General features: G+C 47.1%; 1 protein-coding gene across 3 annotated transcripts in view; it reads right to left on the bottom strand.

The window, feature by feature from the left end:
• NTRK3 (neurotrophic receptor tyrosine kinase 3) overlaps positions 1-19,020 on the bottom strand; it is a 222,011-nt gene that overhangs the window by 38,847 nt on the left and 164,144 nt on the right. For all 3 annotated transcript variants that reach the window (XM_064721858.1, XM_064721860.1, XM_064721859.1), the window contains exons 14-16: positions 17,779-17,909; positions 12,520-12,692; positions 8,456-8,699 (exon numbers count right to left, since the gene is read on the bottom strand). In XM_064721858.1, coding sequence (XP_064577928.1) covers positions 8,456-8,699; positions 12,520-12,692; positions 17,779-17,909 — 548 coding nt within the window. The remainder of the gene's footprint in view (positions 1-8,455; positions 8,700-12,519; positions 12,693-17,778; positions 17,910-19,020) is intronic.

The raw sequence follows: 19,020 nt of genomic DNA, 5'->3' as shown, positions 1-19,020 counted from the left end.
CCTCACTAATGCCTTTAGCAATCTTATCATGTGTCGCCCACATAATTGGATGGGGAAGAGAGAGGTGGAATCACTTAAGCGTTCAAAGCTCAACACGCGCTGAGAAAAGATTCCCATTCCGTGTGTGTGTGCAATTTTGTGCATCGTTGCCCCTTGATTGTACATTGAACACGCTCTCTTTGACAGCAGGGCCCTAAACAGCCCTGGGTATTAAAGCTGCTTTCAAATAGGGCCTTTCTCCATCCAGACAGGGGGGAGAAGGAGCTGGGAGAGGCAGGAGCATGAAACTGAGGGGATCAGGAGGGGAAAGCCTGGAGAAACTCTGACTATGCAGGAATCATCAGGAAAAAAGAAAAGCAGTGGTTTCCTTCCATACAAGCATCTTAATTAGGGATGTTGATGAAGATACTTGCATTTAATTTTTTCAGGGAGGCCTTCAGTTTGTCATGAAGCAAAGCATAATTTATCCATGATCTCACTAAACTTCTCTGCCTCCAGTTTATTTGCTGATCACACCGAGGTTTGGGGGTGCTCCCCACCTTTCTGATCACTGTGTCACCACACAAAAGATCTCTTGGCTGCACCCATAGTAAAGGAGAACTGAGATCATGGTCCTGCAGGTGGAAAGGCAGGAGGAGGCCAGTGGCCAGCTGGACTGCAGTGAGGAAATGGGTTTAACAGCCTAGACAAGATGAGAGGGGAGGGTTTTACATTTGCACATTCCAATCTCAATGGACTGTAAGTGGCAGTGCTCCTCCCAAAGCATGAACATTTCAGGACCCACACTCTTTCTCGTCCATCTGTGCTGGATTCATGGAGCTGGAATACTATGCTGGCATAAGGTTCTCTACCTTCTTCTGCTCTAGCTGCGGTTAAAATCAGTTTAAATTTGTACCCACCTTGATAAAACCCAGAACCATCAGTGTCTCTGACCTACTGTGTACAAAATCCTTCCTTGTTTCTGGTGACACCCCAGTGAAACTCATTGTGGATGGATGTCCACCAGGGGAGAGTCTATCTTGCTTAAAAGGAGGCATTGAGCTGTTTTCCCTGTCTGTCACAGCTTTCAGGCTAATGGGATGTTCCAAATGGGGACAGGAGAAGGAAGCGAGCACACTGCATGCAGGCAGCCTCTAGCAGGTGTTGGGAACCACACTTGGACAAAACAAATTAAAACAGGGGAAAGAAAAACAGTTTCACAGTCAGGGGGAAGGGGAAAAACTAAAGGACGGATGGGGATCACAAGTAGCCTCTCTTGTCTCTCTAGATCTGTTGGCTGAAGCCAGGGAACACTGAAAATAGAACAGGGTCCTGCCCTCCATAGTAAAGTTTTATGCAAAGGGAATTGCTTTGAAGGAAAGGGTTCCTGAACTTTCCAGCATGAAATTTGCTATTTCAGGTTTTTACAGCAGAGGTGACAGGCTTGGGTAGTTTGGCTGCATTGAGAAACAGCCCCAGCTTTCTGAACTGAACTGAGTCTAACTTCTGGGGATGGTGTCACTACCCCAGGGATGGCTCCAGCACTTGACTGGTTACTCCCAGGACTCTCCCCAGATCCCAGGAAAGCAGAGATCATCCTGGACAGCTTTTAAGAGCAGCCAAAGTCCAGTCAGCATGGACATGGACTGGAAGAATTGTCTCTGTTGAATCCAACCTTGTCATAGACATCCTCAGGTGCTTTAGGTTGGGAAATACTGAACAACAAACAATTCCTGCCTGTTTGGCTACATCTTTGACCTCTGCAAATGGAAGGTTAAAAACCATCAGGAAGCTAAAATGAAAGGCTTTGAACTCCCAGCCCTCTGGATCTCAGCCTGATGTTTGGGAGAAATCAAAAGCCTCAATTCAAAATGCCTGGGAAATGGGGCTGAGCTTTGATTGAAAGATCCTAAGTTTGATAAGCTCTCAGTAGGTATGTGAGGGTTTGGGGAGAACACAGGGATTTAGCTGGAGGTCAGTGTTTAGGTGAATATTGAGACTGTATTAAACAAAAATTCTGAGCCAAATGACTTGCAACGACAGCAGCAACATACCCCAAGCAGGAGAAGAGGTGAGTGTGGAGGTCAAGTACCAGAACAGGGAGTTTTTATCTCCCAAAAACAAACCGCTCTTTTGTGCCTGTGCTTCAAAGAAGATGTCACCAGATTGTGAGAGCTCTTCACCTGCCACATCCCTCTCATTACTGGAATGAAATAAATGGCAACAGCATGAAAACAGCAACTCAAGCAGGAGAACAACAGGTAGACATTGAGAAAAAGGGGAGGGAGAAAACAGGGTGCGGATGCAGGTCTTGACAGGGTGGAGAATTAGGGCAATTACCGTTTCTGAGGAAATGCCAGGAATACAGCACAACCTAATTTCCCCAATTAATTCTTCTGCACTTGAGCTGCTTTGTGTGAAGGGCTCTTAAGGTTCCAAACAGGAGAAAAAAAAAAAGAGACTCAACATTTGTTTTTCCCTCAGTGTAGAAATGGGGAAGTGTTGAGGGAAAATGTCTGGCTAAAACACAAGATGATGCTGTTACATCTTCCTTTCAGGAGATAAGGAGCTGTGCCACAAACTCAATTTGCAGAGGTTTTTATAGGAGCCACAGAGATATCAAAGACCAGCACGTTCAATACCACACTGACTTTTCCTGCACGCAGAGCACACCAGGACAGGCACAGAGACACTTCACCCACACACCCACATTGAGCCATTCCCTCACCTCCCCTTGCCAGCCCTACTGCAGCTTAGGAGCAATCTGGTTTCTCTGCTCCCAAAACCCAGTCAGGACAGTTGTGAGGCACCATGGCATGAGCCACCCACACCTAAAGAGGCATACAGATGTCATCTAGGAGGAGTGATGGCAATAAGAACAAGGAAAGAAATAAATCAGGGGTTGGGGTGATGGGATACATGGGATAAACAGATGCTGAGAAGGGCATCAATACTTTCAAACACAGGCTCTTGCACATAGGAAGACTGTGGCTCTGCTTGGCTATGTCAGTCACATCTCCAGGTCACTGTGACACTTTTTTGCCCCTACTCTTATAGGTCTGACAAAGCAAGATATATTTCCATAATCCAGCTAAGAAGGAGAAAATTAAAACACTTTTCACTTCTAAGTCCTCTTCCTAATAGAACATACATTTGTAGATGTGAAACCTTCCCAAAACCTGAGCAGAAAGGATGTAGAGAGAGCAGCATATCACATTTTCCTCCTCAGAGAAAGGCTGGAAGAGGAAAAGGTGGTGCACAGATGCATCTGCACAGCACTGATGTGCTGGGAAAGGTGCTGATTGTGAGGCTGAATGTGACACACACATTGTACCTTCTACAACATATTCTCCCCAATACCCAGTGTGGCCAGAGACTGAGCTTGCTGCCCCCCATCAGCACTGAGGACCTGCCTGAGTGCACAGCCTGGCTATTTCTCTGTCCAGAGCTGATTTACAGCCACTGTACACTGGCTCTGCCATAAAACCTGAGACTGGCAGCTTATTTTCCCTCCCAAAGTGAGGCAGTACCACATCCCAGCCAGAAATTCAGAGGGAGTTTTCCTCCCCTGTGCCTGTTGGCCTTTCCCTTAGCAGGTGATGGTTCAGAGCCCCAGCACACTCATCACAGGGCTCCATCCTGGTGCTGACAGGGCTGGGCAGCAGTTCCCCTGTGCTGGGATCCACACTGCATGAGCTGCACAGCAAAACCACAAAGAAAGCACCAGGGGGATGACAGGATCCTGAGGGATCCACAGGAGGTCTAAGGGGCTCTGACAAGTCTGCACAAAAAGGCAGATTGGGGAAAGTACAGCTGACCCTCTGCAGAGAGCTCAGAGCTGCTAGGAACAGAGCACCAGTGATGGTGGGATTATTTTGAAGACTGTGGGTCAGACTAAATCCAGTTCCAATGCAAGGATTGTCTGTCTTACCCAGCATGCTGGATGAGCCTCCAGAGGAGCATGACCCAGACAGCTGCTGAATCTCAGTGACCTATTGCACACCTGGAAACCTCACTGGAAAAGTAACTGGCTGTGTCCATGAGAAAGAAGCCAATCTTGACTGGCAGAGGAAAAGAGATGGTCAACATGGGAGATGGTCACCAGAAAAGCAACCTTAAATGGGTACTGAAAATTATCAAGAATATGGGGGTTTTGCTGGCCATTTTAAAGAAAGAGAAGAAATAAATTGTTTGCACAGTAAACCTTCATGCTTCAGAGGAGGAGGGATCCCAGACATTTTAAGGAACGCTGACCTAAGGCCAAAGTCATAGCAGAAATTCTGATGGTCTAAGGGTGTGAGAGCCAAGGTTCATGGGAAGAGATATTAATCTTTTATTAAACCAACTGATACAACAGAAAATAACAATAAAAATAAGTACTCAGAGAGGGTTTGTGCACCTAAAATCCATTCTTTCTCCCCTATCAACAAAATCATAAGTTCCATTAAAAGATATTGCTTCTTCCTGCAAACCTTTTTTCTCCCAAATCCAAACAATGCTCCAGGGTGGTGAGGACACAGAAACAGGGAGCATTTTTGTCATGATTATCGCTGCATTTGTAGAAATAAATAAATAAATAAAAATAAAAATACTACTACTACTAATAATAATAAATAATCCAGAGCCCCCTTTTCAAGTCCTGCATGTGTCTTTTTTTTTGACAAGCAGGTGTGCTCTGCATGATGAAATGACCTGCAGAATTGAGATTGATCTCTGTGAAAGAATGGGGCTAAATCCCTTAGAAGGGTCAAGCCCAGCCCAGGATTTGGTGCAGGATTCCAGAAGAGTAGGACAGAGGAAATATGGACAGAGGAATGTCTTCATGAGGTTTAATGTCTACATAAATCCTTCCTCTCTTTGGCATGTGACTTCACTGCTGATGTCCCACCCATGTCAGGACATCCCCTTGGGAGTTATTGAGGAGTCTTGAGTACAATTTAAGGCTGTGTTCTCATCTGAAGATGAAGAAATACTGCCCTGTCCCTGGACAGCTGCCACGTGATTTCTGTTTTGGAACTGAATGACACATTTTGGGGGAAAAAATGGAAAATTATTTTGGTATTACTGGAGCTAGGGTGGGTCCAGAGCCACAGAAGGGCTCTTGGAGCACCCAAATCCCAGTGTGCAGGGTGAAAGAGCAGCTGGGGGTTCTGATCTCAGCCCTGGTGATGCCCCCAGCTCTGACACTCCCCCAGAACCATCAGGACATCCTCCAGGACAGCACTGGGCAGGCCCCCTGTGCCCCACTTGCTGCAGTCTCCGTGCCACCCTCAGCTTGGCTGAGGCACCATGTCCCTGACCTGCAGCGTCCCACCACCTGCTGTCACAGTCCTGAGTCATACCTCAAAAAAAAAAAATCGCCTACCCACACAGATTTTTTAGAGAAAACAACAAGGAAAATGAAATCCGCCCAAACCTTTCCTCTCCAGCGTGGATATATTCCATCCCGCCTTCCCACAGAGACCCACACCAAGGATTGCACAGCACGTTACACAACACAGCACAGAAAGGCTCCTCCAGCAGCCCCTCCTTCCCTCTGCTCACAGGAGCTGGGCCACTTCTCCCTGGCTCCCCAGTTCCTCCACTTTCCTCCTCTCTCCACTCAGATGCTGCTCCACCTCCTCCCTCCACTTCCACCTCCACAATCACTTTCTGTCCATCCTCTCTTCTCAAAAGGAGGTTAAAAGACAGCAGCTGATGGGATCCCTCTGTGATGGAGGAGGAAGAGGATGCATCAGCCTTCAGGCTTGTTCCCCCTTTGCAGAGAGGGGGAACAAGCCTCTCTGCTGTTTTTGTTACACAAATGTTTGTTTTCTGTACCCAAATGCGTAACAGAAAATTAATCAGTTCACCTTTGTTAAAGCAATTTCGCATCCCACAAACGCAGGAGCCAGATGGTGTACTTTCTTTGTCTTAAAAGATTAAAAAATGGGGAAGAAAGGAAATGGCTAGGAACTAATCCTCAGCCTGGAACACGGTAATACAGCCACACATCCAGTTATCCAGGCTTGCAGGGCCTGGGCAGGAACAAACACAGGGGCCCAGCAGACTGAAGAGAGTGCTTGCAGACTGCTTCCCATTTTGTGTCAGTTTGAGGGGTGGATTTCTCCCTGTGTTTCCAGAAGATGACAAATTCCAGCCTCTCCCAGGGCTGTAGCTTAGACACACCAAGCAGGATTTTCTGGAACCAGATGAAGCAGAGCTTTCCTCCAGGTCCCACAGCTGGCAATGGCAGCTGTCTAAAGGGGAAAGCTGCCATGCACAAACGCTGGGAAACAGACTTGGAAACGTCACCAGGCAGATCATGGATGTGACCAGGGACAGCACTGAAGACTTTGAAAGTTCAATTCTCCAGCCAAATCTCCAGCTTTCATAGCTGAGAACGAGGAGCAGTTTGGTTCTCCCACTTGTTTGCTCATATTCTGGAAGGAGTGTGGCTGAACTGTGCCTGGAGGGGGATGAAGGACACCTGGCCCCTGGAATTCTGCTCTTTGCTGGCCTGGGGAGGCTTCCCAGCTCTGTCACCAATTCCTGCTTTGGCCTTGGGCAGGCGATGTAAACCCTCTGCTCCTCATGCCACCAGGGTAAATATGGGCAATCAGAACCTTATTTTGCTAGAAACCTTTAAAGACTTTAACAGAGATAACACAGAATTAACTTCATAATCAAAAGTTTTAAACATACTGAAAGTAAGCGACAACAAAGAAAGGAAAATCAACTAAGAACAAAAGGCTGTGATTGTCTGAAACTCAGTTCTTGCCCTGGTAAGTAGGTGATAACTGTTTACTACTTTAGTCATATTTGGCAATTTGTGTATGCAGAGAAAAGTTCAATAAAGAGCCTTAGTACACTGCATGAGACAGCACAGAGCAGTCCTCAGCAAAGCACTTTGCACAGACAGGATGAGGGCTACAGGACACCACCACAGAGAAGACAAAAAAATCCTACAACAATAGACTGGCCTGTGGAGATCATCTCAGCCCCCCCAGCTGTGGCAGCAGCCAGCAATTTCTGCCCTTGCACAGAGGGCCCTTGGTGCTGCAGGAGCATGAACTCGGTTGGGATTGTGTCCAGCAGTGTGGTAGGGGCAGGATTAGCAGGGCTGAAGGCAAGAAGGCAGGCAAAAACCTGGGTAATCACATGGGCTGCTTCTCATCCTGCCCTGGGCTCTTCTCTTTCCTACTTGTTCCTTCATGAAGTTTCAGCAGTTATGGGACCACATCACCTCTCTTTCCTCATCACTGCACAGTAAATGCACTGAGACCTTTTCCCAGCATGAGCTTTTCTGCTGCACAGTGAGGATTGCTTCCCTTACTGGTAATTAAACCCAGTGGCAATCCAGTGTTCTGGCCTGGGAGGAGTGATATATCTCAGCACAAATCTGATCACATTTCCCCTCCTCACCAGCACAGTAACTGCACTTGGCAGCCATCACATAATGAAAAATTCCTGAATTTGATCAAGACAATAGGCCACCCCTTTCTGGGTAGCTGGGGGAAATCATCCTCCATGCCAAACACAATGTTGTAAGCTGACATAAATCAGCCCCTGTGCAAGCATCAGGCTAGAAACCATGGCTCCCTAGCCTGAGAAGCCCTTCCCTGCTGGTGGATGGTCCAGAGACAAACTCCTACTGCAGTGTGCCCCAAACAATTCTCACATCACATTTCTCCTGCAGCTGGGAAGGGAAAAATGCTGTTCCCCCAGGGATGCTGCCACCAGGCAGGCAGGACAGTGCAGACAGGTACAGAGGGAGTGTGCAAGACAAGGGAACAGTGTGAGCACAAATCACAGGAGAAAAGGCTGGGAAGGCACTCCTGGCTCATTGAGTCTCTCCCCAGAGATGAGTACAGGATTAGCCTCTACACTAAACCCAGGCATTTTTGTCTGGTTTCTTCCTGAACCTCTTTAATGACAGGCTTTCAGCAACCTACCCCTGGCAAATTATTCCATTGTTTAAATTATGACCTTGCTGGAAAAAAAAACATTCTGAGGTCAAACCTAAATTGACTATTATTTCCTCTTCCATATTTTATGCACTTATCAGTCAGTCTTTCAGTTGCCTTCTCTCTGGGTCCCTGTATTAAGTTTCTTTAATCTAACACCAGAGGTCATAGCCTGTAGTATTTATCATCTCTCTGAATTACGTTTAATTTGTCAATGTCTTCAAAAAACAAGGAATAAAAATAGGCAGTAAGGATGGAATGATTTCAGAGCCAACCAAAAGCATGTGACTGTGTGCTGGGGTATCACAGAGTCTGTGTGTAGGCATCTGCATGGGTGTCTGAACTACAAGCATGGCCAGGAGTGAGCAGGATTGAGGACAGTGGTTTAGGGATGCCTGATGAACTTCTGTGCACGTTTCAATGAGGTAATAACCAAACAAATGAGCTCAAGGGCTCCAAAAACTGATTTACTGTAACATTTCCCATCTCCCTTTGCTGTGAGCATCAGAGTGCCACTGCAGCTGCCTTACCCTGTAGTAATCAGTGCTGTAGACATCTCTTGACATCCCAAAGTCTCCAATCTTCACCAGCAGGTTGGCTCCGACCAAGCAGTTCCTGGTGGCCAGGTCTCTGTGCACAAAGTGCTGGGAGGCAAGGTACACCATTCCAGAGGCAATCTGGCTGGCAATGTGGAGCATCTGGGATAGCCCTAGCTCCCCTTTGGCTTGACGAGGCTGCCCATCCACCAGGATCATTGCATCTGGGCCGTGTGCCCTAGAGGAGGAAAAAGCAAAAAGCACAGAGTTGGGTCTCAGGAGTGACAGGAATCCCACACAGTCATTGCTCTTGCTGTTGGGGACCAGCCCCCAGCTCTGTGATGTGAGACAGACACAGCTCCAGTGGAAAGGAACAGAGAGAATTATATTAAAACTATACTAAAAGAATAGAAGAAAGGATTTTGTCAGAAGGCTGGCTAAGAATAGAATAGGAACGAATGATAACAAAGGCTTCTGTCTCCGACAGAGAGTCCAAGCCAGCTGACTGTGATTGGCCATTAATTAAAAACAACCACATGAGACCAATCACAGACGCACCTGTTGCACTCCACAGCAGCAGATAATCATTGTTTACATTTTGTTCCTGAGGCCTCTTAGCTTCTCAGGAAGAAAAATCCTAAGGAAAGGATTTTTCATAAAATATCTCTGCAATATATTATCCTTTTTATTTTAGTTAAATTAAAAAGAAAAGTGTTTGTAATTTTTTCTGCTGGTCTCATGCAGAGGAAAGAACAAACACTTGACAGGTTATCTGTTGCAAATCAAAACCTCAATCAAGTGCTGATGTGGAATGATCAGGGAAATAATTCACCTGTAGAACATAACCAGGAGGTTGAGGCTTTGGGGGAAAAGTCACCATTCTGGCTTCCTCTTCTGAAATTCCTTTTCTGTCCCACAGCAACTGTGGTGCTGCTTCACAGGAAGGGGAACACCAGAATTCTGCAAGTTTCCCAACAAAGCCTGTTTGTTTGAGCTAACAGCAAATGGCAACAACTTATTGCAGGCTGCATAATGGCAATGTGCTGTTATCCCTGCTTCAAAACTGCTGCTGTCAGGAAACAAAAGCTGGAAAACCAATAACCAAAGGAAAAGAGGGAAGTGATGGACACCCTCAGTGAGCAGAGAGGGATGTGGTCACTGCAGACCCCAAGGCATTGGGAGGTTGTGCCAGGAACACCCAACCTTGCCCCCCACCCAATCTGCAGGCAGGCTCCCATGTTCACCATTCCTAGGGATGCTCCTTGGAAGGCCATGCCTGTATTTCCCCATGCTAAGACCTTTTCTATCAGTATTTCTGGTGCAGACAGCGGGGTCTGTTGTGGCACCATCAGCCTGGTGGCTTTGGGAGGCATGAGGAGCCGTGCCAGCACGTGCCACCACTAACCCAGCTGTTACCTGCTGTTCCTGGTGCTTCCCCTTGCCACACCAGTGAATGTTTCAGGCCACTAAAACTCTCTGTTCTCTGGGAAGCACACAAAGGTCTAACAACACCTAAATAAAGGGGAATTTATTTATTGTGCTTTTCTCTAGGAAACTGGGTCTAAAGTGAGTCTCTTCCATTTTACTGTTTTTCCAATTTCTGCAGTTAAACTAGGAAAAGTCCATCTGAGGGTCTTACAGACTCCCAGTGTCCCTGGCCTTCAGTGTCTGGGAGTCACTGTCTCCTGCTGTAGGCTGGGTGAATTATTCCACGATAAAAACTGCTGCTTGCTGGGGGATTCCAAGCAGCTCTGCATCACCAACCCTTCCTGATCCCCTTGCAGCCCCCATTCCCCACCAGCAGACACCTTACCTGGCAAAGCCCAAACTCTCTTTCCATATGACATTTCCTTAGGCTTTTTGAGTGCCTCTTTTCAGGGTCTAAGCTCCCTTGTCTCCAAAGCCATCTTCCTTTGGGACACAAAGTGCTTTTTCACTGCCTACCTCATTCCAGCATGCAGGCAAAGGAGCACATATAGCTGCTTTTTCCAAGGCTGCACAGGAAGGAGAAGCTGGCAGCTAAACACAGCTGGAAGATGAGAAGCTGCAGTCCCAGGGACCACACAGCTGGAAAAGTTTCTTTCCCTTCATAAAGGCCAAAGATAATACAGCAAACTTTCTTTTCCAATGAGACTGGAGATGAATTTCGTCAGGCATGAGTGCTTCTCAGACATGCCCCAAGAAAGGGTTGGGCCATGGAAGTGAGGGGTCCATGGCTCCAGCATGATTTCAGCCTTAGGAAGACACTGCTGAAGCAATTGCATCAGGCAGTGGGCACAAGACATCTTTCTGAGACACTGAGAGAGCCTGTTTTGCTCTGTACTCTTTGGGAGGTTAACTAGAGCAGTGAGAGAGGTTGTTCCTCAGCTCTAATATCTGACTCCTCTAAGGAAATAAGGTTGGTGGCTCTGCCAGGAAAAAGGATAGGTCAATTTGGAGTTTTCCTTTGTGAAGCACTTGAAGAGCAGCATCTCTCAGCCTCTTTTCAGACTGCCTGCCTTCAGTCACAAGGCTGAGGCATTGTCCTTAACTCTGCATCACCAGTTTGGGCTAAAACACCCTTTCAGCCCAGCTCCTGGTTCCATGCTGGTGGCAGAGCTCAATCTGCTGCTGCTGGGAGGTTGCTGAGGCCTCCAGGTGTGACAAAAGAAGGTCCCAGGTAAGCAAGGCTGCTCCCCCTTGAATGTGACTCTGAGGAGCTCTGTGAAGCCAACAGCCCTCACTCATCCTACCTTGACAAAGATGCCTTGGATCTATCCAGAGCTTGAGACAGGGACTGAGCTATAAATCCTATTCAATCTACCCCCAGCTATACCAAAATGAGGATGAAAATCGATGCAGGAATGTTCCCAGCTCATCCACTGCCCTGCAAATGCCCCAAAGCTGGAGACAGGTTGGCACTACTTGGCAGAGGAAAGAAGCAATCTCTAGGATCCTTCCTTATATTCTTCTGGTGTGGGTGATTGCTTAGAAGTGAAAACCTCAGGGAAAAACTTGCACTTCCTGGTCAGAAACTGTGTTGGTAGAAAAATACTCAGTGAGTGTATCCCAACCCCAGAGCCAGACCTGCCGTGCACAAGATTCTTGTTCCCCCTGCAATCATATTCACACTTAGCAGTCAAAACAGGAAAATATCAAGGGTCCAATTTTCTAAATATTGGGAAATAAAACTACTAATTATTTCAAGAGGTAAGTACCACTCCACTTGCATGCAGGTTTCAGAGTGGAATTTCTGTTTTGTGGCAGAAGAGCACCATAAACATCCTCCCACAGCTGCTCCCTGGCCCTTGCTGCTGCTGGATACAGAGCACACAAGTGATCTGCCTCAGGCTGGTGAAATGGTTGAATGATGATGGGGGGCACTGGGAGCTCTGGTAATTTGCATCTCTCTAGAGACAGAGAAGGTAATTACAGCACTTATTCAGGCCTTGCCTGACTTCATGAGTAGTCTGGTGCCACAGGTTAGGGACCAGGAACAGGGATGGACCCCACAGGCACTGCCTGAGACTCCTCCAGCATTTCTCAGGTCTTTTCTGAATGCAGGAATGAGAACAGTGACCAGTAAATGCCCAGGATGCAAATCAGATCAAGGACACCAACAAATTTCTCAAAGGAATATTTTGAATATTTTGGTTCTTGTGCTGTTGAAGTAGGAGCTCAGTGGCTGAGGCAGTGATGGCAAGTGGCCCTCCTGCTTCAGTGGGACATGGCTTTGCTTGGATGTGCAGGACTTGGAGCTGCTGACAGCTGTGGCTTCATGTCTTTCCATCCCCACAGGGCAGAGAAGGATCACAGCCACGCTCCCTGCAGCTTCAAACTTGCTCAGGTAGGAGAAGAAAACCCCAATTTTCACATCTCCTGAGATTACCTAAGAATAAATGCTGGGATAGAGCTACCAAAGCCCTAAATCTGATGAGTACCATCACCTCCTCCAAGCTGCACTTGGAACAACCATCACCCACAGAATAACACCATTAGTGCATCACTGAGCTAGAACAAGTTCCCCTGAGGCTGTGGGGCAGCCCCACAGCACCTCCCATGCCCTCATTACCGCCCACCTGAGGAATTTGTTGAGGTCCCCGTGCTTCATGTACTCGAAGACCATGATGAGCGGGTCGCCGTCACCGCAGACGCCGTAGAACTTGACGATGTGCTCGTGCTGCAGGTTGGTGAGCAGCTCTGCCTCCCGCTGGAAATCCTTGCGGGCTGCCAGCGTGGGGTCCTTCAGAGCCTGCAATGAAGGATGCATGTCAGAACTCAGGACATCCCTCTGGGTGTCCAGAGTTCCTGGGGGACTTGGAGACCCTGGCACACAGCCCAGAGCACCTGTCGGTTTGATTATGAGCCATGGAGCAAATCACCAGCTTCGTATGAGGATCTGAAAGTCACAGAATTTTAAATAATGTAACAGTTAAATTATCACTAGGTGAAAAGGTAAATTTTCGGATTTTTAGTATGGGGGTTTTGGGGACAAGATGGAGGGACTTGGGCGTGTCCAGTCCTCCTTCTTCTTCTTCTTCTTCTTCTTCTTCTTCTTCTTCTTCTTCTTCTTCTTCTTCTCCTTCTTCTTCTCTACCTCCATCTTCTGCTGTGATTCTGGCACTTTGGGATTGGTTTAGAATACAAGTGCACTGTCTAACATAGGTGATAGGCATTGGAAAGTAATTGTAAACATGTTAGACGTAGTTTGTGGTATAAAAAGACAACACCACCCCGAGGGCGGTCAGAGTGCTGCTGGATGCCTTGCTGAGCAGACCTCGGCTGGGCAGGAGGAAAATTTTATAGATAAGATTTAATAAACAACTTCAAGACTGAAAACTGAAGAGCTCTGACTTGTTCTTGGGACATGTGGGCTGAAACAGAAACTTTTTACATATCTCAGGACTGCAATTAACAACACAACTCCAGAGAGATGCACACACAGAGTGGGCTCAGGTGGGGGAAAACCCAAAACAACAGGGTAACAGCATCTGGGAGGAGGTGATAAGGAAAGGAGAGGAGAGGAACCACCCAGTTGTGCTGGTGGCACCATGTTTGTGTTGTCATTCCTGTAGTTACCGTCCCACTGAGCTCCCCAGCTCATTTCCTAGGCAGCAGCAAACATGCCTCAGAGGGTAATAGCTTCCAATTATTCCCAGCTTGGGCAGAATTTATACTGGTGACCTAGGGGTGAATGGCTTCATATCTCATTATTATTAAATTCCTGAGCCAGCCAGTCCTTCCTATCTGTCTTTTATTTTGAAATAGCTGACTACACTGCCTTTATTCAGAAGATGGATTTGCCTGGCTGTGCAGTTATTGTGTGGATTTTTCAAACTGCCTCTGAAGAAGGACACTGTCAAGTCTTTTCTCATAATTTTTAAAATCATGTTTTTATTCCCTGCTGTTTATAACAACTCCCCTGGCAGACTGATGCTGAAATCAGTGTCCTTATTGAGAATATCTCATCTCCCACAATTTGAGAATGCCATTTTGCCATTGCAAGGCAGCTTGCAGGCTTCAGGTGGTGTGGACCAGCCCGACATTGCAGAGTTGCCATGAAGATGCTGCTGTGGCTGTAGCTGATGACAAGGGAGGATTCTCCAGGGCTGGGGTCTGGCTTGTCTGTGCATTTTTGTGCAGTTGCATTGGAGAGTTAGTCTGAAAGCAGCTTGTTGTCATCTCAGGGCATCAAGGGAGGGAACTTGATAAAAAAGTTTAAGTCCAGATCATTTGAAAAGATGAAATGGCCACAAGAGTCAGCACAATCTTTGCAAAAATTTAAGAAAATTACGAGTCTAGTTTTGAGTTGCTGGTTGTTCATCTTATTCTCTGCATCCTCCACATATCAGGACTGTTTAGGACCAATTCTGGCTTTAACTGTGCAACCTAACAGGAGATGAAAAGGACTCAAGGAAACTTGTTCCACCTATCCTGTGTTGGTCTGATGTGCACCAGTTGCCCTTCAGTGTTCAGGACACTGGGCAGCTCTCCCTTTACCTACACACAAATATACTTTCTCCCTTTCCCCATGCCTTGAATCTCCCCATGCAGACAGCAGAGGTGGCCTGAGCAGCTGCAGGCTGCAATTTATGTGCAAAAAGGGATGCTAAATATCAGAAATCTGTGCATGGAGACAGGAGCCCAGCGCTCTGTTACTGCACCTGGGCTGGTCCGTGGTGCTGCTGGCTCCAGAGAAGGTGTTTTTCCCCTTGGAGCAGACCTGCTGTGAGGCTTTTCCCCAAGCCTTGGGACACTGCCTCATCTGATTCTGCCCCCAAAGTGCTATTCACATGGCATAAACCTATTTTAATTCTTTGCCTTTTGGGATAGCTTGACTAGAGATATTTAGATGAATGTTAGTTACGTGGTGCAGATGGCAAAGCATCCATCCTTATCTCAGGCACCCAATTACTTTTAGTCATATAATATCTTCATAATGTTGATGCCACCCTATTTTTCTGCAGGAAAATAGTCCCTTCCCCCATCACTCTTTTCTCCCTCTTTTTCCTGTGGTTGCACATAATATTTCAAGCTGCAGTGAGTTTAGGTTTCATCTCCTTCACACACAATCATTTTTATAAGGTGTTAAGATTGTAAGTTTGTTGATCTCACACACCAAAAAAAAGTTATTAACTCCCTCCTCATTGCTAAGGTTGCACAACCAAGCATTTAGAAATTAGGGAGTTGGAAGGGGTAGAAAAGGGAAAGAAGATCAGAACCAAAGAAAGAGAAGAGATGTCTCAGTAAAATCAGTAGAATGTCTCTCCCAGGAAGATTCAGGGTAGATTATTTTTTTGTGTGTCTCCATCACACAATTCCTCCATAACTTCTGGCAGGTCCCTGAGCATCTGCAGGTTGCAGCTGTCATCATGAAGTTCCAGTTGTTCTGATATTTCTTGGAAAATCCCCTCTTATTCAGCCTCAGGGCCAGGCTTCCACAAGCACCGTGTATTTATTGCTGCAGCAGGGCTCACTCTCAGTCAGGTACCTGCTGTCCATGGGGCTGGAGAGAGAGGTTGGTAACTCCATCCTTCACCTAAAGCAGATCTCTTCAGCTCAGTTTTCCTGCTTGTGCTTCTGCCCTCTGCAAAAGGGGATGACACAGCCCCAGTAACCTGCTGGGAGGCTGTTAAAATGGGTACACTCACATCTAGAGGAGCTCCAGCTCAGGAGTGACCCTCACAATGGAGCAGCCACAGAGAAATGAAAAATAAGGTGTTCAGAGGACAAGCCCTGAACACAGCCCCTTCAGCATTTCTAGTACTTGACTTTGTCACCTTAACACTCTGCTGGATATAGTGTTTGTGCATTTCTTAGGATGCTTTTAGAAGCAAGCTGAATAAAACAGGAAGCTTGTCCATGCCTTCACATCAAAACTCAGTTTATCTGCAGGGCTGCAACCTTTAGATCTGCTAAAACTCTGAGTCCATTTAAGCGAGAGAGTAACACAGCCCCTTGCTTTGGCCCTGGGAGAGAGTCCCTGGGAGCAGGGCAGAGGCAGGCTCTGGGCTGTGGACTCAGCTGCCCCTAACCAGGCAGTCCTGCTGCTGCCCTGAGCTGCAGTGACTGGGGAGGCAGTTCTCAGCCTCAGCTAGGGACATGCGATCTTCAGGAATTGCAGCCAAATCTCAACTTTATATGTAAAGCCTTTATTCCTGCCTTTTTTTTTTCTTTTTTTTTTTTTTCCTTTTCTTCCCCTCAGACTTCTAACGTGGCCCAAATTAGAGGGATTTTTTTTCCCTGCCACTCCCAGAGCTGGCAAGAAGCCAGTTTGCAGGGCCCTGCTCCAGAGCTGGAGCTGTATGATCTTGCAGGATGAAAGGCACTCTGGAGATGTAAGCTCATAGTAGCAATTAACAGAAACAAGTTCGGATGCTGTTCCTGCCTACATGCAAATGAAACTCTGAAGAGACTGGGGAGCCAGGCTTGCTGGGGGATGGCTGGCACTGACAGGCAGGTACCAACCCTGTAATCAAACAATTAATCACGTGGGTGTCTGCATGTCCTCGGCTTTAACCACTCTCAGAGGTGAAAGGTGCAATCTTGTGTCGCAGACATCTTTTTATGAAAACCTTTTCCTTAGGATTTTTTCCTCCTGAGAAGCTGAGGCACCTCAGGAACAAATGTAAACAATGATTATCTGCTGCTGTGGAATGCAACAAGTGGATCTGTGATTGGTCTCATGTGCTTGTTTGTAATTAATGGCCAACCACGGCACAGCTGGCTTAGACAGAGCATCTGGGACAGCTGCCTTTGTTATCATTCCTTTCTATTCTAAGCTTAGCTAGCCCTCTGAAATGAAACCTTTTCTTCCATTCTTTTAATATAGTTTTAATGTAATATATATCATAAAATAATAAATCAAGCTTTCTGAAATATGGAGTCAGATCTACGTCTCTTCCCTCATTCTAAGACTCCTGTGAACACCGTCACAATCTTACACTTCACTGTCGGAGCAAAAGAGGACATCTGAGCTAAAAAATAAAAAAAAAGGCTTGAGCTGCCAATGATTAGACCAAGTCACAAGTATCTGGATGCCTCCAGCACTTTGGAGAGAGTGCTGGAACCTTTCCCCCTGCAGAGCATCGGTTCAAATGCAGACCTTGTTCCAAGGAGTTGGGAAGCACTGGTTAAATCCAAGGGATTAAACTGTGGCTCTGCCAACTGGTGCCACTTGAGAGGAGAGCACAGCTCTGCACTGAGTGCTCTCCTCTGCCCAAAGCCACACTGATGGGGCACAGCTCCCACCAGGAATATCACAAGGATGCAAGCAGCACAGCATAAGCCAAGCTGAGCTCGTGTTGGCTTAAAATACTCAAAACAGGAGCAACCTGTGGCTAAGCAAGCAGGAGCAGAGTGGAGCCAAGCCGAGTTACTTTGCCCATCTTGCAGCAAATTGATCCCAGAAAATTGGCTCATCATGCTTAGCTTTCATTGCTCATTTCTGCTGAGGCCTTTTTATGTTTCAGCTTCTGCATGTTACACAAAAAGATAAAATCCAGAAGGAGCAGGGCCGCGGTGCCTGCTGGAGGGAGTTGGATCCACACTGTGTGCTGCAGCTGCACAGGAGCTCAGCTCCCAGCCCAGCCTCTCCTCCCTGCCTGTCTCCTGGCCGTGTCAGCAGGAAGGGAGGCTTTGGCACTGCTGAGAACAGACAACCTTGAAGTGAAACGCTGAAACTTTGTGTGACTAATTGGATTTACCACAATCTCCGGCATCAGATAAATCTCCACCCCTGGCCCCCAGCCCTCCCCTGCTTCCCTTTCCCACACAGGCTCATCCAGTCTCCCTTCACAGGCCAGCCCCTGCCCTTCTCTCTTGCCCTTAGCATTTACCTTCACTGCCACCAGCATTTTGTCGTTGGTGGGGCTGAGGTTGTAACACTCGGCCAAGAACACCTTCCCAAAGGCACCTTCTCCCAGCTCCCTCTTCAAAACGATGTCTCTCCTCTTAATATGCTGGACATCTGTTGGAGGGAGGGGAGGAACAGGGAGAGGGTTGAGGGGAAGAATGAATCAGGGTTAATTCAGCAAATGGAAAACAACTAATTCAATTTTCTTGCAAGCTGCAAGGGAACTGAAATTGTTTCGCAAAAATATCTACGGGGATCTTTTTTACCCACCCACCCACAGAAGGCAGCCATCTCTGTGATGGAGTTAGTCCCATGCAGAACATCTGCAAGGAAAGTACTTGAGGTTTATCAGTTCTCATGACAAGCTCGTGGCAAGCTTGTCCTCAGGGGCAAATTCTGCTACAAAGACTTGAATCTCTTTGGAATGATCCTGGAAATAATCCATCTCCTGTGAGGTGTAGCAAAGGTCACATCCTTCCAATGAAAGGCCAGGTGAGATTAGAAGGCCCTGTTGAGTTTTGCATTTCAATTGGGATTAGCTTAAACTCGAGCAGGACTGATTTTTGAGGCTGAAGCTTGGTAAGTCAAAGCATTCCTAGGAGGAGGAGGAGCCGTGACCCCAACATTCCTTAGGGCATTAGCAGGAGCTGGCTGAAGGGCTGGAACTGCCCCGCAGCAGGACCCTGACCCTGCAGCCTTCCACTGCACGACTGTTCCCTCAGAAGGAAGGTCATCCCAGGATACCATCATTGGCACAACAGATGAGCTGAACCCATTAGTTTCAATGATCCTTCCCACTGACATTTAGGACAGCGAGGATTGATGGAGAATAGCAACTGAGGATTCAGGAAGAATCACAAGAGCAGTAGCTTTAATTTACCAGAGGTACAGAGGCCAAAGAAAAGTGGTTTGCTCAGCTAACAGGTCATTCCTGAGGATTAAATCTGCCCAGATACCAGGCACCTGCAGGGGCAGGTTAGTGACTGTGGGATATCCACTGACTCTGGGTCATTATCAAATTCCATGGGTGGCTGGGAGAACTTGTTCTCTTTTGAGGACAGCAGTAAGGCACAGCAAATCTCTAAACACATTTCTGGCATCACAGCACCCCTAGAATTCCTCAGCAATAAAAAAAGGGGGTTTCAAACACTTGGAATGAATTGTAGAAGCAGTTAGAGATGCACAGCCACCACAGCACCCAAAACTTAATCTCTATGAACTGTCC

Source organism: Zonotrichia leucophrys, chromosome 10 (genome assembly GCF_028769735.1).
Source record: "Zonotrichia leucophrys gambelii isolate GWCS_2022_RI chromosome 10, RI_Zleu_2.0, whole genome shotgun sequence".
Lineage (NCBI taxonomy): Eukaryota > Metazoa > Chordata > Aves > Passeriformes > Passerellidae > Zonotrichia > Zonotrichia leucophrys.
The sequence above is the reverse complement of the archived record's forward strand: the minus strand, read 5'-3'. Positions and strand labels throughout refer to the sequence as shown.